This window comes from Macaca mulatta, chromosome 4 (assembly GCF_049350105.2).
Source record: "Macaca mulatta isolate MMU2019108-1 chromosome 4, T2T-MMU8v2.0, whole genome shotgun sequence".
NCBI classification, from domain to species: Eukaryota; Metazoa; Chordata; class Mammalia; order Primates; family Cercopithecidae; genus Macaca; species Macaca mulatta.
Window position 1 is genome coordinate 144,109,421 of NC_133409.1, and position 25,277 is coordinate 144,134,697.

The 25,277-nt window shown below is 40.6% G+C and overlaps 1 protein-coding gene and 2 long non-coding RNA genes across 7 annotated transcripts in view; 1 reads left to right on the forward strand and 2 right to left on the reverse strand.

Moving 5' to 3' along the window:
- ZFAND3 (zinc finger AN1-type containing 3) overlaps positions 1-25,277 on the reverse strand; it is a 335,788-nt gene that overhangs the window by 39,867 nt on the left and 270,644 nt on the right. The window contains exon 5 of one of the 5 annotated variants that reach the window (XM_015136277.3): positions 15,445-15,492. The exons of 3 other annotated variants lie outside the window; for them this stretch is intronic. In XM_015136277.3, coding sequence (XP_014991763.1) covers positions 15,445-15,492 — 48 coding nt within the window. Of the gene's footprint in view, positions 1-15,444; positions 15,553-25,277 lie in introns of all 5 variants that reach the window. One more of the 5 variants, XM_078000054.1, reaches the window with a different exon arrangement.
- LOC144340369 (uncharacterized) lies at positions 5,362-8,353 on the reverse strand. The gene is made up of 2 exons (XR_013416435.1): positions 7,098-8,353; positions 5,362-7,045 (listed from the first exon to the last, which is right to left on the reverse strand). It is a non-coding gene; the product is annotated as an uncharacterized LOC144340369 (long non-coding RNA).
- The window catches only part of LOC144340387 (uncharacterized), a 39,807-nt gene continuing 25,049 nt past the window's right edge, over positions 10,520-25,277 (forward strand). Inside the window, exon 1 of the long non-coding RNA XR_013416453.1 lies at positions 10,520-11,207. This is a non-coding gene — a long non-coding RNA (uncharacterized LOC144340387). The remainder of the gene's footprint in view (positions 11,208-25,277) is intronic.

The window sequence follows — 25,277 nt, forward strand, 5'->3', positions numbered from 1 at the left end:
AACAAAAAATGTTTTTTTCTGAGACAAAGTCCTAAATTCAAAGCATCCTTATAGGAAGTTACTCCCATTGGGAGGCAGGTGTCAGCACAAGATGGGGAGGCAGCTGAAGCCTTTTCATTATTAATATGATTAAAATCTGGAGGGCCCTGGCACAATGCCAGCACACCTCTAATCTAACAGAGAACTGCTCAGACCCTGAGCCCCTTTCTTTCACACCTCTGTGTCTGAAAATGAAGAGTTCACATTTAGAGCTCTTTCTACATGAATCTATCCCAAACTGTCAAACACGTTGTCCATTCGCAAAGCACCCACCTCCATTTCTAAAACAAACCTTTGCTGCAAGGAGAAGACAATTTAATTTCACTGTGTCAATGAAACTGGGGGAAAAAAATAAAGAAAAGACAAAAAGAATTTGAGTGTGGCAATGTTATCCATAAGCTAACTATGTCCAAATAAGTAAGGGAGTTAGATATGTGAAGAAATTTTTTTTTTTTTAATGTATGAGTCCTATGGCTGAGAAATAGAATTCATATTTACATAATCACAATCGTTAGTCATCACCAAACAACCCACTTTGATGGGTCCCCCCGACCCCTGCCCTGCAAAGTTAGGAGGCCTGTGCAGTTTTCACCTCTTTTTCTCTTAATTCCCCACCTTATCTGACCAATGGGCATTCAACAGCAACACTAAGGAATATCTACATGGTCCCATGCTGAGATTTTCCTTGATCTATTCCACATTAATAAAATGACCACTGAGTTATTTCTTCTGGTAGGCAGTAGGCATGGAACATTCTTGAACAATGAATCCTAAAGGAGGTTTCTGATGCTGCCACAGCTTCTGGTATGATATACTGGTCATCCTAAAAGAACACCATTAAGCCCTAGTCAGTCCTCTGACAATATCCCAGCATCTGTAAAGTCTATGACCAAAGGCATCCATGTATATAGAAAGTCTGGGCCCCAGGAAGCAGTCCTAGATGATTCTAAACCAAGGCAGAAAAAATGTCTAACAGAATGTGTTATGTTTTAGAATCAAGGAACTATTCCAGCTAGTCAGAGATCCACACCTTTGAAGCTCTGGAATATCCCCACTTACTCTTCCCTAGATGAAGATCTGTTAGATGCTCTCTAATGCTCCCTCCCACAAACAGCGAGGGTAAATAAGCTTCCCAAACTGCTCAGTATCCTCCACATGCTATTGTCCAAGAAGGTGACTATGTCTGTGTAATTTCTTGGAGAAGCAAACCATTCTCTGGCATTTTCTCACAAGTCAACTTTTAATGAGAAGCTAATGAAATAAATAGTAATCTATAGAATCATCCTCCTTGCATAAGAAATTTACATTTCCGGCCGGGCGCGGTGGCTCAAGCCTGTAATCCCAGCACTTTGGGAGGCCGAGGCGGGTGGATCACGAGGTCAGGAGATCGAGACTATCCTGGCTAACATGGTGAAACCCCGTCTCTACTAAAAATACAAAAAACTAGCCGGGCGTGGTGGCGGGCGCCTGTAGTCCCAGCTACTTGGGAGTCTGAGGCGGGAGAATGGCGTGAACCCGGGAGGCGGAGCTTGCAGTGAGCCGAGATCACGCCACTGCACTCCAGCCTGGGAGACACAGCGAGACTCCGTCTCAAAAAAAAAAAAAAAAAAAAAGAAATTTACATTTCCTCTGCTAATTAGTTAACTAAACCTTCGTGCCATGGGGCGAGCTGCTTAAATAAGAGAAACAGATGTCCAGGGCAGGGGTTCTAATGACATGATAATGAATTAAATAATTCAACTATTTATTTATAAGTTTTAGGTCAATTAGAAAAAGACTACCAGGAAGGAAAAAAAAAAAGATCCAAACATGGCTGACATAAAAGGAATCATCTACTGCCCATATTTGAATAAATTAAACTTTAATGATTTACTTTTGCTCACAAGTATCATTGCTTGTTACCCTGAGGCACTGCCAATTTCCTGAAAACACCTAACAGTCTACTTGCCTACTCTGAACTTGGGCAGTAACAGTTAAATGTGGAGAGAGAGGTGAAGAGAAATAACTCTTACATGCAGCTTTAACTGTCAGAAGAAGCGAGTCCTTGCAAGGAGTATGCTCATTAGCAGCAGGAGGAACTCCCGTGCCAAGCTGGAAACCATTCCCACCCCAGGAGTTAACAGTGACTTCTAATTAAGGTCCTTCATAAAGGGCCAACAAAGCAGATTCTTTTTTTTCCAGTATGCTTCTTCTTGAGAACATAATCTAGTGTGGATATACCCATGGAGAGCGGCCACTCCCCCATTCCAGGTTCACACTTCTTGGTAGTCACCAGACCCCTGCTTTCTCTGCCAATGTTTAATAGAATGAGAAAGATATCACATCAGAACTAGTCAAAGTAAAGTCTGATCAAGAATCATAATGTGATTAAATAAGGAAGGAAAATCTTAAGAAGGATTTTGCCTATTTAGTTTCCTTGGTTTGAAAGTAACTGCTGCTTAATTTTCGACAGAGAGACAAGTACTGCACAGTCTGTGTCTCGGTATCTAAGGGAGATGGGTCCAGGACCCTTCAAGGATACCAAATTCCACAAATGCTCAAGACGCTTATATAAAATGGCATAGTATTTGCATATAAGCTACATAATCCTCCTGTATACAGCTGACCCTTGAACAACATGGGGTTTGGGGTGCTGACCCCCCATTACAGTTGAAAATTTTCATGTAACTTCTGCCTCTCTCAAAACTTAGCTAGTAATGGCCTCCTGCTGACCGGAAGTCTCACTGATAACACACAGACAATTAACACATATTTTGCATGTTTTATGTATTACATACTGTATTCTTACAATAAAGTAAGCTACAGGAAGAAAAAATATTAAGAAAACCATATGGAAGAGAAAACACAGTTTCTCTTAAGTGAAAGTGGATCATTAAAGTCTTCATCCTTGTGGTCTTCACGCTGAGTAGCTGAGGAGGAGGAAACGAAGGAGGAGTGGGGGGCTGGTCTTGCAGTTTCTGGGATGGCAGAGGCAGAAGGAGATCTGCGCATAGTGGACCCACCTGCACAATTGAAACCCATGTTGTTCAAGGGTCAACTGTACTTTAATCTTCTCTAGATTACTTATAATCCCTAATACAATATAAACACTATGTAAATAGTTGTTATACTGTGTTATTTAGGGAATAATAACAAACAAATCTACATGTTCAGTATGAAACAATCATCCATTTTTTCCCAAATATTTTCAGTCTATGGTTGGTTGAATCCACAGATGTGGAACTCATGGATATGGTAGGCTGGCTGTACAGTGATTTTAAATATATGGAATCTTCTGAAGAGAGGAATTCTTCTAATTGTACTTTCCTAGCCAATCTCAGAGAGTAGTGGTAAGACTTTCAATTAGGAACACAGTTTAACTGGAAAGCTTAACTGGAGACAACAAACAGCCACTTCTTTTAAAATTCTGTTTTGTCTCTGGCAGAAATTCACATTTGTTCCTTACTGTCACTGTTCTTGTCTTTATTACTCATGTTCTCTCCTGAAAATTTCCAAATAAATTGTGTCAGGCCTGTCAAAGCTGAATCTCAATCTCTCTTAATCTCCTGTCACCCTGCAGCTGGCAGCCTGCACACACCCCGTGCACTAACCACGGCTGTGGCTTCCTGACATCTCAGGCAGGCAGGCTCTTAGGCCTCTGTACAAGCCAACACTCACAATACAGAATAGGAGAGTGGGAGAAGCAATGTGGCAACAAAGAGAAGAAAGCCTTCTGCTATTCCCTTCACCCACACCTTCCCTTACTTCTACGAAAGACATATCTGTTTAATCTCAGGCTCTATGACAGCTTTTGAGGTACTCAATCAGTTTTTTTGGAACCTATCACAGTCTCCTGACAGATTGACATTTATGATCCCAACAGCCTGTGCAAACATCAGTAAGAGCAATAATTAACAAACCCTCACACATCACTGCTGTTAAGCTGGTAAAACCTTTGTCCACGAAAAATACCACACTCTCACTGGAAAAACTGATAAAAGAGGCTTGAAAAAAACTTGTTTTAAAGGTACTTTCTCTCTGTGTTTCCCCTCATGCTTTGCTTTCAGGGTATATGCTGGGATTAGATTCATCTTCTCCTGACATTCTACTCTGTGTGCCACGAAAGACTTTAAGAGAGAAAACACCTTGCTACCCATTAAAAAAATTTTCCCACCTCGTTTGACTGAAAATTTCCCTTCCTTTCTTAATGTTCCTAATGACTCTAAAATAATTGTGGGGTAACACATCTGTTGAAAAGCCATTGTGTGGACAGAGAATGAGGTTCAAGAGGCTGATTATTAAAATTTTGTGGAGAATGCCACCATCTTCATTCGATATGGAGATGAATCTAGCTTGAAATACTCCTAGTATGCCATGTCCTAGATCATAAACATTTAAAAAGTCAGTTGTTCACAAACTGCCAGGCAGTATAATTCCTAAGCATTAGTCTCCTTCTCCTCCTGGGAACACAAGATTGGGAGATCTGGAATGGCTGATCAGGAAGGCTGACCATCTTGGGAGTACACCTGAGCTTTGAGGTCTTTATCCTTAGTATGCTAAAAAAACATACGGCATCAGAAATCTTCTTGGGGCCAACTCTTATCATCTACCAGATTTTGGTCCTCCAGATAGCAATGCAGAAGCTGCTTCTGTGGAGACGTTTTTGACTGGAAGACAGCTTAAAGAGCAGCAGAACACACAGAAGTCAGGAGTCATGATAAAATTATCATATGCCCTTCAAGAGATGAGTACCCACAAACCCCAAAGGTATGTTTTTAAGACTGAGATTAGGTTTTTCACTTCCTCACAGCCCATCTTCCCTTCCCATTTCTGGTGCACAGGAACCTGGAAGCTGATTTTGGTGGTACATCATGATACCAGAAACAAGTGACTATGAATTCATCAAAAGATCAAGCAGGAGAAGCTAATGGGCCATGGGGGAGCAGCTCTCCATCAAATTGAACAATCTTAAATGAAAGTCATAGCAGGCTGGGCGCGGTGGCTCATGCCTGTAATCCCAGCACTTTGGGAGGCCGAGGCGGGTGGATCACGAAGTCAAGAGATCAAGATCATCCTGGCCAATCAACATGGTGAAACCCCGTCTCTACTAAAAATAAAAAAATTAGCTGGGCATAGTGGCACATACCCTGTAGTCCCAGCTACTCAGCAGGTTGAGGCAGGAGAACTGCTTGAACCTGGGAGGTGGAGGTTACAGTGAGCCAAGATTGCGCCACTGCACCCTAACCTAGGCAATAGAGCGAGACTCTGTCTCAAAAAAAAAAAAAAAAGTCATGGCAGCAAGTCCAACAGTTTTCGAGGGCAAGGTTTTTCCTCTAACTCTTCTTTCTAATCTGTATGCCTTCTATTTTTTTTTCTTGCCTGTGCTGCCTAGTCCTTCTGGTATGATGCTGAATATGAGTGTTGAGAAAGAACATCCTTGGTTTGTTGCCAGCTGTAGGAAAAATGCATTTAGCCTTTACCCAACTTTTTATTTTAAAAATTTCAAACACAGAAAAGGTGAATGAATAATACACTAAGCGCCTGTGTACACTCCATTCAGATTCAACAATTAATGTTTTATCCCATTCCTTTAACTTGACTTTAATAGTTAATACTAGATGTCAACTTGATTGGACTGAGGGATGCCTATATGGCTAATAAAGTATTGTTTCTGGATGTGTCTGGGTGTGTCTGCCAGAGGAAAGTGACGCTTAAGTTGGTGGAATGGGAGAGGAAGATCCACCCTCAATGTGGGGAGGCACCATCCAATCAGCTGCCAGCACAGCCAGAACACAGCAGGAGGAAGAAGGTAGGACAAGTCTATTTGCTGGTCTTTTGGTCCGCGCCAGATGCTTGCTTCTGTCCACCTGTCCTTGGACATCAGACTCCAGGATCTTCAGCCTCTAGACTCTGGAGGTGCACCAGCGGCTTCCCAGGGACTCAAGCTCAGCTACAGACTAAAGGGTGTACTGTCAGCTTCCCTTGTGTTGAGGCTTTCAGACTTGAACTGAGCCACTGTCGGCTTCTCTCTTCCCCAGTGTATGGAAGGCTTATCATGGAACTTCCCCTTATAATCATGTGAGCCAATTCTCCCTAATAAACTCTCTTTTATAAATATATACATCCTATTGGTTCTGTCCCTCTGAAGAATCCTAATACACTCGCCCCTCCATATTTATACTTTCTTCCTCCCAGAACTGTCTGAAAATAAGCTACATACATCAAAATACTTCATCCTGGAATACATAGATATCTAATAATAAGGGCATTTCTTTACATGACCAAAATATCATACCTAAGAATATTAAGAATGCCCCAGTGTCACACAATATTTAATATTCAGTGTATAGTGAAATACCCTCATTGTTTTTAAAGGCATGTCCAATCAAGTTTCATGTGTTACATTTGGCTCTTACGTCGAAATCTCTTTTAACTTACAACAGTATGTCCCTCAAACTATTTGTTCATTCATTCAAATAATATAAGCTTTTTTTTTTTTTTTTACAATCCTTCTCAGTTTTCCTGTGGAATGTACCACCACCTAGATTTATTCTTTCTTTCCTCTCATCAATCAATCAAGCAATCAATGGTATCCTGTAACTTTTAAGGAGGTGGTTATTTACTTATTCATTCAGGCTAGAGTGCAGTGGCACAATCACGGGTCACTGTAGACTTAACCTCCAGGGCTCAAGTGATCTTCCTGCCTCAGCCTCTTGAGCAGCTGGGACTACAGGCATGAGGCACCATGCCTGGCTAATTTTTTGTATTTTTCGTAGAGACAGAGTTTTGCCATGTTGCCCAGGCTGGTCTCAAACTCCTGGCCTGAAACAATCTGCCCACTTTGGCCTCCCAAAGTGCTGGGATTACAGGTGTGAGTCACTGTGCCTGGCAGGAAGGGAATATTTAATTGCATACCTTCTCTGTTACATATTCAGAACCAGAAATGTAAAATTTCCATTAGGCACCTGACAAGCCCACATGGCATGGCTGGAGGACTGGCACAAGTAGAGAAGGTGAAGGGCAGGCACTGTGTAATCAATCCAGTTTCTACTGCACCTTGCAGTTGGGGAGAAGAATACTGTGTAATCAACCCAGTTTCTACTGCACCTTGCAGTTGGGGAGAAGAATGCCTCCACTTCACCTCTTTCACATACTGGACATCAGAATATGGCTCATGTGTGCCTTGACAAGGAGAAGATGCTTACGCAAACATTAAGAGATAAGCTTGTTACTAGTGCTTTCAATCATGATTTGTTTTAGTCTGATGGCATTCTCTGTGACTGAATTGAACCCAGCAGGCCACACAAGTCATTCTTCCAATTATCTCCTTTCCAATGGTCTCCTTGTCTTTTTCTGATGGCCCTTTACCTCCTAACTGACACCACACTACTGTCAGTAGTTGCTATAAGACATCTCTTCATAGCTGCATTACTCAATTCTCTAAAATTCTTATTTTAAACCTAAGGAAAAAATTTGCCAGACTAAAAAACATAAAGAAAAGCCCAGGAATGTTCATTTGTAAAAATAACCACAATTTCATTCAGTGCAATAATATTACCAGTTTTTTGATCTGTTTAATTTATATAGGCTTCTACATTAACATATACTCTGTCCAGGGCCATGACAACAGTCAATATCTCATTCATTATTTCTTAAGTGCCTACTGTGCAACAGACACTGAGCTTTGAACTAACAAATCAAAACAAAGTACAGTAGTGAGCTGTCCCCTCAAGGGAGCCACAATCCAGAAGAAAAGATATACACATATATATATACACACACACACAAATACAACTAGGGCCATAGTAAGTGGTATGAGGGGAGTGTTATAAACACACAAAGTAAAAGTGATAAACTCTGGCGGATGGGGTGCTTAAGAAGTAGATGAGAGAAAAGTCAGACAAGGTACCTCCTGGATTTAATTACTATATTTACAGGCATATAGACAGATGATTTTTAGCTCATACCTGTCATCCCCATATTCTTTTTCTCTTAGGCCTGCCTTTAAGAATGTCATTTGTAGGCCAGGAATGGTGGCTCACACCTGTAATGAAAGCACTTTGGGAGGCCGAGGCAGGCAGATCACCTGAGGTCGGGAGTTCGAGACCAGCCTGGCCAACATGGAGACCCCCCATCTCTGCTAAAAATACCAAGTTAGCCAGGCATGGTGGTGCATGCCTATAATCCCAGCTACTTGGGAGGCTGAGGCAGGAGAATCACTTGAACCTGGGAGGTGGAGGTTGCAGTGAGCCCGAGATTGCACCATTGCACTCCAGCCTGGGCAACAAGAGCAAAACTCTGTCTCAAAAAAAAAAAAAAAAAAAAAGAACGTCATTTGTATTTAAGTTGCTACTCATCTACCTTCTTCTCTTTACCAAAAACCATCAATTAAATAGAACATTTCACAGTACGGGAAGCAAAGGCCCTTAGAGAACACCAGTTTGATGGGTTTTCAGGGAAATGAAGCTGTTGTCTGTCTTCTCCCTCCCTCTGAACCCACAGGGTTCCATTTTTTTCTTGGGGGCCCATGAACATCTCACTAAAATGTCAATGGTCAGCTCAGTTTTCCTTCCGTGATGTTTATTTGCCTTATTTACCTAATATTGGTCAGTCTGTTCAGATATACACATGGCTTTCACTGCCAATTTTTCTCTATTAGGAATCTTCCGAGCCCATTTTCTTTTTATTATTAAATGTTTTATTTTGAGGTAACTATAGGTTCCCATGTAGTTATAAGAAATAATACAGAGAGATCCCACACCCTCTTCATCCAGTTTTCCCCAAGGGTAACATCTCACCGAACTCTAGAACAACATCACAACCAAGATACTGATATGGACACCATCAAGACACACAACATTCCCATCGCCACAAGGATCCTTCTTAGTGCCTCTTTATAGCCATGTCTACTTCCCTCCCTTCCCCACTGATCCTTGGCAACCTCAGACAAACTAATTTGTTCTTCATTTCCAGAATTTTATCATTTCCAGAATGTCACATATGTGAATATATACATGGAATCATACAGTGTGTATATAACCCATGTGTCCAAACTCATTAAAAAAAAATTTTTTTTAATAGACTGGGTCTTACTCTGTTACCTGAGCTGGAATGCAGTGGCATGATCACAGGTCACGGCAGCCTCAAACTCTTGGGCTCAAGCGATCCTCCCCTCAGCTTCTGGAGTAGCTGAGAGTATAGGCATGACCCACCATGCCTGCACTTGTACAAGCCTATTTTTAAGGCCACTTATCACGGAAGGTGGATATGACAAAAGGGATTCCTTAAAGTTAAGCTTCCTAGTAACTGCAATAATGACCACTAACACAAAGCACATATTCTTTATCAGTACTTTCTAAATGCTCTTACATATATTAACTCATTTTGGTGTTATAACAAGGCTATGGGGTAGCTACTACCTGCATTTCACAGATGAGGAAACTGAGGCACTGGTTAAGTGAACTGCCCATAGTCACAGAGCTAGTAAGTGAAGAGTAGCCTGGCCTAGAGTCCTTGCTGTTAACTACTATATATCCTGTCTCCAACAGTTGCTACACTTAAACATGCTACTTCTGCTTTCCCATCAGAGTACCTTATTACGAAGACAAGTTTCTGCAACTTTCTGCATATACAAAGACCCAGCTGTCTCCAAGATGAGGGCAGGGGACAGATCGTGGGGCAAATAAAGGAATGAAAACAAGCTCCTCGATTTCATAAAATCCTCTTGTCCAAATATGATTATCAATTTATCTAGGATATTTCTCTGCTGAATAATTCTACTTGCCCTCTGCTCTTAGAATATGATTTATAAGACTTCTCATATGATTTTCTTTCCACTCCTGCTAACTCTCTGGATTTCTGTGGATTGTATTCATAGTACTTAAGTTATTCATTATTTTCTTTTCTGACATACAACATCATTCCACCAGTCATATCTTAGGCTTAATCTTGGATTTACATACTTGCATGTTATTTTTAAAGACTTCATCTACAAAAGTTTCTTTACTGATTACTTGTAGGATACAAAAAAAATTTCTCACCATTAGCACAAGAAAACCTAGATATTTTCATTTGAAATTTTATTGCTTTTAATAATCAGATAAGGCAAAACATGTTGTCTCAGCTTTATATAGGCCCCACACACAGAAGTCAAAGCTTCCTCTTCTCAACCACCCTGAGAGTATTCCTACAGCTCATATGCGAGGTCTCTTTACCAAAAAGGCACAGATGAGGATGGGTTCATCTGAAAAACTGCAGCCACCATCCCTGCTTGTTAAGTGCCATTTCCACTGCACTAATTACTGAAAGGGCATTACCAGGAGCTAAATTCCTCAAAGAAGTGTCTGGTCAGTGGAACCTGTCAGGCTAGCAAAACAGCAGTCATTCTTTGTGGCTGATACGTAGCCTATCACCATTTCCTTGTTTTAGCTTCTCTATATTAGCAAGACCTCTCCTGCCTGTCCAACTGTATTACTTTTTTCTCATCAATTTTTCAGTTCTCATTGTAACTGACAAAAGATCCTCAATAGATAACCTTTCCTTTTTATAGCATGCTTGGACATTTTGGAATTCAACGTTACAATGCATTGACGTTTAAACATACTACATTTATAGCATCAGTGGAGTACCGAATAAGGTAGTACTCTAAGGTAAGGCAAACCTGAAAAACCTAACAGAAAAATCTACTTCTCAAAGTCCACATGCCCAAGTCCCTTAATTTTAATCTGCTCCTTGGCCACAAGTCAGTCTATGACCATGAGAATGCAAAGATTTTTACAGTGTTAAGACTAGACAGAACTTCAGTTCTACTATCTTTTCCAGTATTTATCAGAAAAGCAAAATCAGCCAAGATTTTTCATCTGCCGAAAGAGAAACTTGAGAAGTCCATGAAGTATATATATCTCCAGATTTATTTTCATATACAGTTTAGTTCTCAATGTTGCTGACAGGCTCTTAGAAACTGTGACTTTAAGGAAAACAACATATAATAAAGCCAACATTTTTTCTCATAACGTCATAACCAAATGATGTTACCTAAGGACCTGCTGTCATTTCCCTTAAAGTCGCAGTTTCCAAGAATCAATCAACAACATTAAGTGAGGACTTACTGTAACTGTGTTTAAGATGGGCAATACTGTTTTCATTTTCTTAGAACATTCATTTAGATGTTAAACTTCCAGTCGGGTGCAGTGGCTCATGCCTGTAATCCCAGCACTTTGGGAAGCTGCAGCAGGTGGATAGCCTGGGGTCAGGAGTTTGAGACCAGACAGGCCAACATGGTGAAACCCAATTTCTACTAAAAATACAAAAATTAGCCGGACATGATGGCACATGCCTGTAGTCCCAGCTACTCTGGAGGCTGAGGCAGGAGAACTGCTTGAACCCAGGAGACGGAGGTTGCAGTGAGCCGAGATCATACCACTGCATTCCAGCCTAGGGGACAGAGCAAGATTCTGCCTCAAAAAAATAAACAAAAAAGTTAAACTTTCTAAAAATACAGAGTAAGTCTCCTGCCTACTCTGTAGTTACATGAAGCCTAGAGGTATTTAAATTCTGCCTTATAAAATTATACAACTTTTGGGCAGCTGGACAGTACCTGTAACTGTGGCCACTTCCTCCTACTGGTGACTTATATTTGGACAGGTCTGGAGGGAAGAGACAGGCCAGAAGTCTTCAAATAATGTTGTACCCCAACACGTTGGTCTCTAAGTATAGATGACTTTCCCAGGGGTTAACCTAATCTGGCCTCGGGTCCTTTGCAAAAAAGACTGAAAATAGATTTCCTTTATGGAGAAACACTGAGTGTAGGGGTGAGGTGGGGAAATGGGTAAAGATGAATGAGACACTAATTCAAGTAAATTTTCTGAATTTTTATTAAAAACATACATACAGACAAAAAGTCAAGATATTCCCATGTAAATTATCCCACCCTTATGAAGCCTAAGTACCCTACTCGTGGGTGTTTCTGATCTTCCAAATGTTTTGCCTGTCTGATTTATAATGCAAGCTTTCTGGGTGGGGGCAGAATCAGCTATGTTCAGTACTCTACTGGCACTCAACAATAATATGAAGATGAAGAATGAAGAAGATGGAGGAGGAGGAGGAGGAGGAGGAGAAAGAGGAGAAGAAGGAGGAAGAAGAAGATGAGAAGGAAGAAGAAAGAAGAAAGGAGGAAGATGATTTCTGGAACAGGACAAGCTGCTAATGATGGCAATCTAGCAGTGAGAGACTGTCATCCTGTGGGATGTGCTCCAGGTTTAATGTAAGGGGGAAATGTTTGAACGTTTATATTTTGCTGTTTAAAAAACTCAGCCTGAATGCATAACTGAGTAGATGCTAAAATTAAATAGCTGATTTGTTTTTAAACTATTTTTAGCATCAGCTTAATTCAGTTCCTCTCCCTACCTATCATTTAGTTTCTTTCACCCAAAATTTAGGTGGTTTTTTTTTTTTTTTTTTTTTTTTTTTTTTTGAGAGGGAGTCTTGCTCTGTTGCCAGGCTGGAGTGCAGTGGCACGATCTAGGCTCAGTGCAACCTCCGCCTCCCAGGTTCAAGCAATTTTCCTGCCTCAGCCTCCCAAGTAGCTAGGATTATAGGTGCCTGCCACCATGCCTGGGTAATTTTTGTTATTTTTAGTAGAGATGGGGTTTCACCATGTTGGCCAGGCTGGTTTTGAACTCCTGACCTCATGTGATCTGCCCACCTTGGTAAAATTTAGTCTTTTGACTCACTGCTTTCAAGACAAATCCTTAAGCTTATAAATAACTTCAGCACCTCATGTGATATGATGCTAAATGAACCAAAAGTTAGATTTCTTCTGGTATATTATGACAAAGAGTGCCCAGATGAGATGCTGAAAAATCAGAAGCAAGGAATTCGGCATAAAAACCATTATTATGAAAATTGTCTTTAGTATGTATTTGAACCATGAGAGAAGCAACTATCTAACAATGTAACCTCAATTCAACTATCTTCACTAAAAGAATTATTATTTATCAAGATGTCCACCATTGTGATCCACCATATTAAAAATCAACTATATATCAGTGTTAAGTTTGCAATTCTGACAATTATACTGTAGCTATGTAAAATAATTCCCTGATTTTAAGAATTACACACTGAAGTTTTGGTATAAAAGGGTATCATGTCTGCAACTTACTCAAATGGTCAGGGATATGGATATAATACGTATACATACATGTATACAGACAGACACAAAGAGGGAAAGGGATAAGGCCAATGTGATAAAATGTTAACATTAGGAAAATCTGGGTTGGGGGGGTACCTAAGAATTTTAGGAAATATTCTTATAACTTCTAAAGTCTGAAATTATGTTAAAAGAAGAAAAATCCCTAACTATATTCCAGAGCAGCTATCCTTAGAGATAAGTGGCTAGAGTGCCTACTGAATTCTTTCCCAGAAATGCTGACACTGCTTAGGTCTGATGGGAAAGTACATGACAACATGGCTGTAGTTGGTAATCAACAGTAGGGTCAGAACTCATGCTTCTCCTGGTTTGCAGTGAAGTAAAAACTTACCTGTAGTTACACTTCAGTGATTACTCACAGACTTTCACTTGTCATCTCTTGGTCCTTACTTCCTCCAACACCAATATGAACTTATTTTTCATTGCATTAATTACTGCAATGGCTATTCTAGGAAGGATGATGACCAAGACCTTAAGATACGATTTTAATCTTCTAGAAATAGGTTTATCGGCTGGGCGTGGTGGCTCACGCCTGTAATTCCAAAACTTTGGGAGGCCGAGGCAGACAGATCACGAGGTCAAGAGATTGAGACCATCCTGGCCAACATGGTGAAACTCCGTCTCTACTAAAAATACAAAAACTAGCTTGGCGTGGTAGGGTGCGCTTGTAGTCCCAGCTATTTGGGAGGTTGAGGCAGAAGCATCACTTGAACCTGGGAGGCGGAGGTTGCAGTGAGCCGAGGTCATGCCACTACACTCCAGCCTGGCGACTGGCGACAGAGTGAGACTCCGTCTCAAAAAAAAGAAAAAAAGAAACAGGTTTATCAACAGGATGCCAAGGAAAAAGTGGAGCTGAATCTTGTCAGTTACAGGAACTATCAGTTAATGCCAAGCTGGAAAACAATTCTGCTACAGCTAACACCTCTCATTCAAAATGGTACTACATGAGTTCTCTCCCTGCATACAGCTTTCTTTTAAAAGCCATCTGCATATTTGGACACATAATTCAAGCTGTAATGTAATAACATTATCTTTGAAGAGAGTTCCTCTAGAAAAAAAGCAGCAGCAACCAGTACATTTTTCAAATAAATACATATATACCTTGGGACCCATATTCAAGGTAAAAATTTTAAAGATTGTCTGCTATAGTCTTTTTCTTTACCCCTTGCTAAAGTAACAGAAAAATTAACACAATCTGAGTTAAATGCCCTATTTTCTTGCTTATATATGTATACAGTTTTAGTAAGTTTTGAAAGGGTGGATGGGTGTGGGAAATGCATAGCATGTAACTAAGTCCCCTGTCCTATTGAGCTAAGAGAGGTGTAGTTTATTTAAAATTCTGAGTTGTGGTTCTGCTATTTGGTAATGGCTTTCTGAAACTCTGTGTGTGGATACTGGTAATGAAACAGAGAACTCAGAATGACGGGGCGCATAAGGCCAAGTAAGCTTTTACGGCAGAGTATGTGTATGCACTAGAAATAATTATACATACAGAGTGGGAGGCCGGTTAACTGAACCCACAGAGGCACTTGGCTGTTCAGATAACTAATCACAGTATTAAGCCCTCCATGACAAAAATGCCTCCAAGGTTAAACTGCCTGATTTTTAATCATAAACCAGTGAATTTATTGGCTAAAGCATCTTCTCATGTTGTTGGTTTGGATGCAACAGCCAGTCTTTCTTACCCAGATTTTAATCACAAGAAACTATTAACTCTCTGTGGCCCCTAAATTGTGATGTGCCCTAGAAAGGAGTTCTCAGTTATAAGTATAAAAGCTTAGAGACCTCAGGAAATAGAAGTATTTATGTTTTTAAAAGGCAAGCTTGTGAAATCTGCAAGAATTACTTTCCACCAATACATACAGAAATATTTAACTTCCAAGGCCTAGATCAGGAGTTTGAAACTAGCCCGAGCAACCCCATCTCTATCAAAACCAAAACCAAAACCAAAAACCATATATATGTATTTATGTATGTATTAAAGTCACAGTTTCCAAGAACCAATTAACAATGTTAAGTGAGAACTTACTTTAACTGTGTTTAAGATAGGCAATACTGGCCTGGGCATGGTGGCTCATGCCTGTAATCCTAGCACTTTGGGAGGCCAAGGCGGGCAGATCATGAGGTCAGGAAATCGAGACCATCCTGGCTAACACAGTGAAACCCCCGTCTCTACTAAAAATTAAAAAAAAAAATTAGCCGGGCATTGTGGTACGCACCTGTAATCCCAGCTACTCGGGAGGTTGAGGCAGGAGAATCACTTGAACCTGGGAGGCAGAGGTTGCAGTGAGCCGAGATCGCGCCTGGGCAACACAGCGAGACAGCGTCTCCAAAAAAAAAAAAAAAAAAAAAAAAAAAAAGATGGGCAATGGGCAATACTGTTTTCATTTGCTTAGAACATTTATTTACAAGTTAAACTTCTGGCCATGCCTGTAATCCCACAACTTTGGGAGGCTGAGGCCAGTGGATCACCTGAGGTCAGGAGTTCGAGACCAGCCTGGCCAACATGGTGAAACCCTGTCTCTACTAAAAATACAAAAATTAGCCGGGCGTGGTGGCATGCACCTGTAGTCTCAGCTACTCCAGAGGCTAAGGCAGGAGAATTGCTTGAACCCAAGAGGCGGGGGTGGCAGTGAGACAACTACATGCTTATAGTCCTAAGCTACTTGGGAGGCTGAGGTCGGAGAATTGCTCGAGCCCGAGGTCAAAGTTACAGTGAGCTGTGATGGTACTGCTGTATCCAGCCTGGGCAACAGAGCAAGACTCCATCTCCAAAAGCAGAGTGGGGCCAGGCTAGAAAAAAGCAAAACAACAAAAAAGGAAGTCTGATATTCCCAATTCTAATTCTCAGTTTTCTTAAGGAAGGACAGAGGGGCTTTCTGAGCTTCCTGTCATTCACAGCCCTCACCTGTTCAAACAAGGGCTGCTATGGCTCTCCCTCCTTCCCTATCTCCACTGACTTCTACTTCCTTTCCATATCTGCATTATCCAATCTGACTGGCCTCAGGTGCTTATTACCAGCTTCGGATTCCATCTCTAAGTTCTTTCTCACTTTCCTCTCTACTCGAGCCTCAAGTTTCTCTTCAGTCTCATTTCATTCAAGATTGTCAGGTACCATCTGTCTACATCTCTATTATCTACTGAGCATTTACCAGGCATCATGCTAGGTGAGGTGCTTTAGATAAATTATCTCACTTCCTTCATAATAACTTTATGGTTGTGTCTTTTTTTTTTTTTTTTGAGACAGAGTCTCACTCTGTCACCCAGGCTGGAGTGCAATGGCATGATCCTGGCTCACTGCAACCTCTGCCTCATGGGTTCAAGTGATTCTTCTTCCTCAGCCTCACAAGTAGCTAGAATTAAGACACACACCACCATGCTGGACTAATTTTTGTATTTTTAGTAGAGATGGGGTTTTACTATGTTGGCCAGCTGGTCTTGAAACCCTGACCGCAAGTATCTGCCTGCCTCGACCTCCCAAAGTGTTGGGATTACAGGTGTGAGCCACCGTGCCCAGCTGGGTCTATTAGTCATTTTATATTACCGGGGGGGGGGGACCAAGATAGAGAGGTCCAATAACTCTTGTAGTTATGAGGCTGGTAAAAGGGAACCCTGGAATGTAAACCCACATAATCCACCTTTAGAGCCCACATTCTCAACCACTACCCTCCACATCCTTCTCTTTAAGATCAGGGGCTTTAACTTGGGTATATTCTCACCCCTCCAGATTTCCTAAGAACCACTTCATTTTCATTGAGGCTACCCTTTCCTTTGTCTTTCACCAGTGATTAAATCAGAAATCGTGGCCCTGATTTTATCCCAGATAACATTTATTAGTGTCAGAGAAATTACTGAATACTCCTGTTTTCCTTATTCCTCCCCAGACCCAACTGAAATAAAAGCACAAAACTAACATGAAGAACTTTCATAAAAATAATTATAGGTTTAACATAATCAATGAATATGAGATTTTAAACACATTTCTAGAAACTGACAGAGAACCAGAGTAGGTTGAGGCTGAAATCTGGTGGCTGCAAGCCACTATATGCAAGGAAAATCCTTACTAGGCTCTGGGCTCAGAAGTAGCAGGAACAGGAAGAAGCAGAAGCAGCAGCAAGGCAGAAAGCAGGGGGATCCACTAAAACTGTATTTACAAGAACTCTACTAGTCCTGTCTCTCAGTGTTGGCAGCCAGTCCACGTTCACCTGGCAAACATCTAGACAGCTCTTCTTCAAAGCAACTGAATCGTCTGTCTAGGCAAAGCTGTTTCTATGGTCTCTTACAGTTGAATTCTCCTCTTGAATTTGAAAGCCTAACAGCAGGTTCTCAACCTCCTTACCAGTAATTCTGCCAGTTAACACCTATACTCACTCCTTCCCACACAGAACCCCCAGTTAAAATTCTCACTTAACAAAGAGACGTAGTAGAAAACAGTCCTAGGCTGGGTGTGGTGGCTCACACCTGTAATTCTAGCACTTTGGGAGGCAGAGGTGGAAGGATCACTTGAACAAAAGTTCAAGACTAACCTGGACAACAAGCGAGACTCCGTCTCTTAAAAAAAAAAAAAAAATTAAAAATTAATTGGGTGTGCTGCTGTAAGACTGTGGTTCCAGCTACTCAAGAGTCTGAGGTTGGAGGACTGTTTGAGCCCAGGAGGTCAAGACTGGAGTGAGCGGTGATCATACCACTGCACTCCAGACTGGGTGAATAGAGTGAGACTCCCACAAACCAAAACAGTCCTATCTTCCCCACTCACCCAGGGCGTCTTTCTTAAAAGTCAACAGAAAACCAAGCTTTGCCAGGTAAATGAGGAGAATCAGAGCATGAAGAAGACCAAGATAAACAGAAAACCTGGTCTCAAGGTAATCACTGGTAATTCAGAAAACAGAAGAGCACAATGACAAATCTAACCGCTAATGAATATGCTTAGAAGACATTACTATGGAATTATTATATACATAAATAGGTAAAGGACACTATGAAAAAAAAAATCTTCAGAGAACAAAAGTGAGCTCAAAGTATGACTGTTGAAATAAAAGGGTTACAAAACAAAGTCAACAGAATCATCCAGAAAACAGGAAATGAAAACTCTGAGAAAAGAATTAGAGAAAGATCATCGAAATAGCACTTCCAACATCTAAATCACAAGCATCCCAGAAAAAAAAAAAACAAAGTTGATAGGGGAAAATAAAAGAGTTCCAGCACTGAAGAAGGGCATCAGTCTCCAGATCTAAGGGACCTAGCAAGTATTCAGCATCTTGAATGGAAAATTGAATGGAAAAAAGGGATGCCTACTACACACTTCACTACAAATTTTAGCACTAAGTTTATAAAAACACAACCCTGACTGGGCGCAGTGGCTCACACCTGTAATCCCAGCACTTTGGGAGGTCAAGGTGCATGGATCACAAGGTCAGGAGTTCGAGATCAGCCTGGCCAATATGGTGAAACCCCGTCTCTACCGAAAATACAAAAGTTAGCCAGATGTGGTGGTGGGTGCCTGTAATCCCAGTTACTTGGGAGGCTGAGGCAGGAGAATCGCTTAAATTTGGGAGACGGAGGTTGCAGTGAGTCAAGATCACACCACTGCACTCCAGTCTGGGTGACAGAGCAAGACTTCATCTGGGGCGGGGGAGTAGGGGATGGGGCACGGGGAACAACAACAACAAAAAATGCTAATGATTTCTAAAAGTGAAAAAAATCCAGGTATATTACTTATAAAAATGATAGTCAGTGGCATCTGACTTCTTAGTAGTAACATGGAATACTAGAAGACAAGGATGCAATTACTTTTTTTTTTTTTAAACAGCATCTCAGCTCTGTTGCCCAGGCTGGAGTGCAGTGGTGCAATCATGGCTCACTGTAGCCTCGACCTCCTGGGCTCAGGTGATCCTCATACTTCAGTTTCCCAAGTAGCTGGGACCACAGATGCACACCACTATGCCTCGCTAATTTTCTGTATTGATTGTGGAGACAGGGTCTCACCATGTTGCTCAAGGCTGGTCTCCAACTGCTGGGCTCAAGCAATCCACCCACCTCCGCCTCTCGAAGTGCTGGAATTCCAGATATGAGCCACCGTGCCTGGCTGAAGCAATGACTTTCTTCCAAAAGTCGTTACTCAAACTTTCCACCATAATGGAAGCAGAAAAAAATTTTCAGATATGCAAGAACTCTAACACTGCTTCTTTTAGGCACTAACTTGGGGGTGCATTTGGAAAAATGAGGGAATAAAAGCATGAGCAATGAAAGGAAATTCTAGGATGGCACCGTGGGCTTACAGAATCTAGTCCAGCTTGGAGAGGAAAGATGGGTAGGCTCTAGGAAAAAGGTTTCAGGTGAAAGGTTTAAATACAGAGTTAGGAAGTAAGTGGTGACGTAAAACCAAACATTGTAGAAAAAAAAAAGAAAGGCAATTATAAATGCCAGGGGTGGGGGGACCTGTATTAAAGAGCTATAATGCAAATAAAAAGCAAACTAAGATGTGGCATGATTTTTGAGCAACTGATGGAATATAACAAAGGATCAATTTGGCTTTGCTGTAGGAACATTCTTTTTCCATGGCTCAGAGATTCTTTTGCAATGGCTCACAGATTCCAGCTCTGAAAAGTAAATGAAAGCTTGCTTTCTAAATAGTTCACCATTAACTGTTTTCATCAGACCCATAGAGAAAGAAATATATTCTTAGCATATATCAGGTTGGTGGCCTGACAGGAAATGTTTACAGAGTCATACTAATGTAAATGTCATATATTGGGCTTTCAATTTTTTAGGAACAACCTATGAACATACATGGAGGATTTGCTGCTGGTTACAGCCTGACTGTAAATACAGGTTGAGTATCCCTAATCCCCAAATCTGAAATCCAAAATGCTATAAAATCCGATACTTTTTGAGCTCTGGAACATGGTGCTCAAAGGAAATGCTCATTGGAGAATTTCAGAATTGGGATTTTCAGATTTGGGATGATCAACCAGTAAGTATAATGCAAATATTAAAAAATCTGAAACCTGAAATGCTTCTGGTCCCAAGCAGTTTGGATAAGGCATACTCATCCTGTAACTAACAACCATGACATATAAAAATTACAAGTGTAGCCAACAGAGGATATGATGAATAAGTATTTCCAATCAGATGTATTAATATCCTCATTAAGAGACAGTGCTGAAAGTTGATGGATCAAGAAAGAATGAAAATCAGTAATAAAACACCGAACACTGGGATGAGGAACATGTTGTATAAGCTAAATCTTCCTATTTCATGCCAGTTGACATCTCGAAAAGTAGGACTTTAAGCATTATTTTCCTCTCATAATTACAAGGTAACCTACAGAACAAAGGTACTAAAACTGCCAAGAGAGAAACTTTGTGGAGTAGGATCATATCCAAGTTATTACTTTCTTTTCTAAGCTATTCTGTGATATGGTGTGCTACCATATGTTACTTTTATAAAAATGAAATCTTATTAAAAAACAAAGAGAGCACCACTTGTTCTCCTTGCTTTTTTCTTCTGGATTAAATGTAGTATCCAGGGAAAGTGTTACTTTGGCCCACTATAAATTTAAACTACTTAATGACAGCTTGAGTTAGCTACTACTTGTAGATGCTGTCTTCCCTCCTCAGTCTACGACAGTTCCTTCTTTATACCCTCAGCTCTCTGCTGCTACTTACAGCTTATGGTATTTTTTTTTTTTCTTTATTCAGAACATGGTGACCACCTTTTCTAGGAGGAACTCCCTAGTTAATCTTGTCTCAGCTAACCATCTACTCATTTAATGAGAAAATCTCTAACTGCATGTCCTTCTTTATACTCTTAGAGAGAAATAATGCTTCTGGATTTCTGCTGCTATTGAGTCTTGCTTGTATGCCTCTTCCATTTCTCCTCTAATCTTTTCTATTTCTCTTCCTGGATCCCTTTTCTTTGTATTTTAGTAGGGGCAAAATATTTCACTATTTTAACCACCTCCACACCAAAAAATGCTTGACCTTGTCTCTCCCAACCACCACTATTTGCTGGTTTTTAATGGTTCAATTAACTCCATAATGAATGATTTCTGTCTGCTGCCTTTATTTCCTTGTTATCAAGGCCCTCTTTAATGATTTCAGGCTTTCATTTCCCACACATTACACAAACTTCTTTCAGGTTTTCCAATGATCTTCTTCTAGCCATAGTCATAGCTTTCCTTAGTCCTCACATTTCCTGACCCCTCTTCTCATGCATCTTTCATGATCCTGTGGGAACCTTTCTCCTTTCTTTAGCTTCCTTAACTCACTGGCTCCTCTTTCTCTTTCCTGCCCTGAAACACAGTGCTTACCCCCTGGTTCTTCTTCTTTATTCATTTGCACAGGTTTAATCATTGCTTCTAAATTAGCAATTTCCAAAATAGGCTCATATTTATAATTTTCTATAGGACTACACTAATTTAAGTTTAACTCATCAGAAACTGAAAATAGTTTCAATCAAGTTTTCTTCCTACTCCTTCCCTGTCAGTTACATCTTTCTTCCCTCAGTTCTCCAGATTTGTACTTTGCAGTCTTCAGCCACCTCTAATCAGCCATCAAATCCTGTCAATTATTCTTTTCAAACATACCTTAATCAGATTTATCTCTCTTTCTCTATTCCACTGGCCACTACCCACAGAGCATTCTCTGAATAAGTAGGAATTGATTTTTTTGGCAAGTATTACTTTACATGCAAAAGGAAAAACCTATTTACACTAACCCAATGGCAAGGCATTTTATAGACTGAATGACCCTCCTATAACATTAATTCTTAATTTATGTAGCTTATAATACTGAGATTATCATGTATCAGGCTTCTTCAAAACTCAGATACACCTAGGCATACCTTAAGGCATCAGAGAAAAACTACAGTATCTCTAACATTAGGAAGTCTCCTGATAGGTTAGTTTTGAGGGTACTACATAAAGATATGTATTTACTTAAAGGCACAAATGACAAACAAATGAAGTATCAGAATGTTGCTAAACTCCTGGATCAAACTGGAAAGCCCTTTCCAGAAGTATTCTTCTGTGTCTCCGTTACAGATTTCTCCTATCTTAAAGGTCTCACTACTGTGATTTAGTGAAGTTGAGCACTCAAAGTTGAACAGAACTGTAGCTCAGTTTTTCCAAGTACTAGATGCTTATGTGCTACTCAAAAGCATTGCCAAGTCACATTTGAAGTTTTCCATTCACAAGAAAACACAGTCCTACTCCTAGACTTTCCCTCCACATTCTAGTATCCCTTCATCATTCCCCATGACTTTAAAGTCATTCCAGAAGGAAGGTAATTTGTGAAAAGAAAAATACAACAGTAGTATTATATTTGCTCCTAATGATTGGCATAATCTATATTTCAAGTTACATCTCTTGCTCGCAAAAGCTGGAATTAGTTGTACTTGTTTCTGTACTTATTCTCTCTCTCTATGGTGTAAGCTCCCAGAGGCAAGATACACATTTATCACTTCTTTTGTATGTTCCTACAGAATCTACTACAGGACTCTGTCACAGCAGTCTTTTAGTAAAGTGCTGGATTGGCTGCCTAACCACAGTGTCTAGCTGGTCCTATAATCCACGTAAGCAACTCCTTCTGAGGGTGTGATCTGTAACTATGATGGCAGACAATACAATAAGATCACAACTTTAATCGGCCATGATTATGAAGTATTTCTGAAGATCCTTCTCAAGGGTGGTGCCTTGGAAGCAGACACAAGTATAAGGAATAAATGCCAGCCCACCTGCTGGCGGGAAAGGCAATGGGACCATCTCTTCAGATAGATGAGCAAGCAGGAAAACGGAGAATACAACTTGTCTTGGAAGCAAGCAGCAAGATGAGGCAGTAAAACCCATCAGCATACATCATCCTATCATCACCTAGTGTCATCCCCAGCCTCTATTAGCCCTCGCTGCATCAGCGCAAGTCCCAGACACTTTATCCTGTTTATAATTGCTGATGAGCAGTAATAAGGCCTCCATGCCTCGGCTCCGTCCGTTCCACTTCGGCACCCACCTATTAGGCAATAACTTTTATTTACAGCCTTGCTTGATGTGTTGTTCTATTAGTAGAGCCAGGAACTGAGTAGGGCAAAAAAAAAAAAAAGGCTCCTTAATGGGCAGTATCATTGCAAGGCTCAGATGATTTATAATGCTGCTTTGTGGCTGTTCCATCCCACTTCTTCTGGTAAGACTGCTTTGGGAAGGCTGCACTTCTAACATGCTGCCTTCTAACGGGCACACACATGCTACGGAGCAGCACCTGAAAGGCACTCCCCCAGACCTATCCACCTCCACCAAAAAAAAAAAAAAAAAATTCCTAAAGTTTCAAAGGAGCAGAGGAGAATTAAATTCCCGATATGCTTTTTAAATAGTATTGGCTCAGGCATTTTGCCCCAGTGGAGCAACAGAACAGCTAATTAACGAAAGTTCAGGGCTCTTTCTCCTTGGTAAGAATGCAAGCTATGATAAAATAAATAACTATTCCAAAAAAAAAAAAAAAAAAACAACACAGCTGTAACTGCATTTGTGGACTGATGCAAACTGACTTTGTGCAAAGCATGTGAATCACGAAAAGCTCAACAGCAAAGCCTGGACTTCTTACACACACACATCTCCAAAAGAGCAACAAACCACATGACGCTTCTCTTTCCTTTTTATACTAGAGTGCATTTTTACTTTTCAAGTGCAAAAATTCCTCTTGACGAGACTGCATCCTGGCTTGATATTCCACTTATTCACTTATATTCAGCCTTTTATCAGAAGAGGAGCCCCTGCTTCTCCTGAGTAAAGCCCGAACGAGGCCTTGGAAATAAGTTTTTGACTTTAAGTACAGCAAACTGATACATTATATGTTGTGCTGTAACATAAACATAGGTGGCAATGGGACCTAACTCTCATTTAGGGCTCCAATTACAAAACAGTAAAATTTCCCTCTTCTTATCTGAAATTTATACATTGTGTGAGGTGCCTTTAAACCCACCTAATTTATCTCTATATTGAGTATCAAATCATCTAATTATTAGTATATTTTATCTCACTCCTTCATTCTATTCTTCAACATAAACAACTGAAGCAGACTGATTAAAGTTCTTCCAGGGAAACAAAAAACCTAAGGGAAAGCATTTAGTAGATTATTTCCCTTTCCCAGTCATCCACTGAATGGCCAAAACTCACACACTGTCAGCAAACAGCCACTATGACATGCCATGATAAAATTTTGGTGAGAACTGCTTTCTGTGGCAAAACATGGTCAGATGGCACTTTTTGATTAGAGAAATTTTTGCAATCTTGCCAAATATTTGATATTCCTTTTGTCCCCTGCCCCAGGAATCAAATGAACTCCTTCAGGACCCAAGATGATGAGTGCACAAGGTAAAACATTTCTTTAAATAATTTTTCCTTGCCATGACAGATTTACTGTTTTGATCTTTCTTCAATGATTACATTAAACGCTAATAAAAAATGAAAGGTTTATATCTTCCCTAATACTCTCCTGATGGGAACTTGCATATTACATAAGTAGGTCAAATTTCTAATTTTCTGCCTCAAATGCTGATACTGCAGACCTGAGGGAAGAGCTATACCTGAAGGACCAACAAGAAAGATTTGAAAAGTGAATTACACAGTTGAACTCACACCCGAAGCTACCTCCCTTTAAAATGCCACAGAGCACACCTGTAATCCCAGCACTTTGGGAGGACAAGGTGGGCAGATCACTTGAGGTCAGGAGTTCAAGACCAGCCTGGCCAACATGGTGAAACCCCATCATTACTAAAAATACAAAATTAGCCGGGTGTGGTGGCACGCACCTGTAGTCCCAGCTACTCAGGAGGCTGAGGCAGGAGAACTGCTTGAACCCAGGAGACAGAGATTGCAGTGAGCTGAGATTTCACCACTGCACTCCTGGGCGACAGACTGAGATTCCCTCACAAAAACAAAAGCAAAAACAAAACTCCACAGAGCAGAGGAAGATGTGAAGTCCTCCTTCGAAAAGCCAACTATAGTGTGTAATATTGAACAATACAGTTCGTAGCCACTGACACAACTCTCTAGGATTAA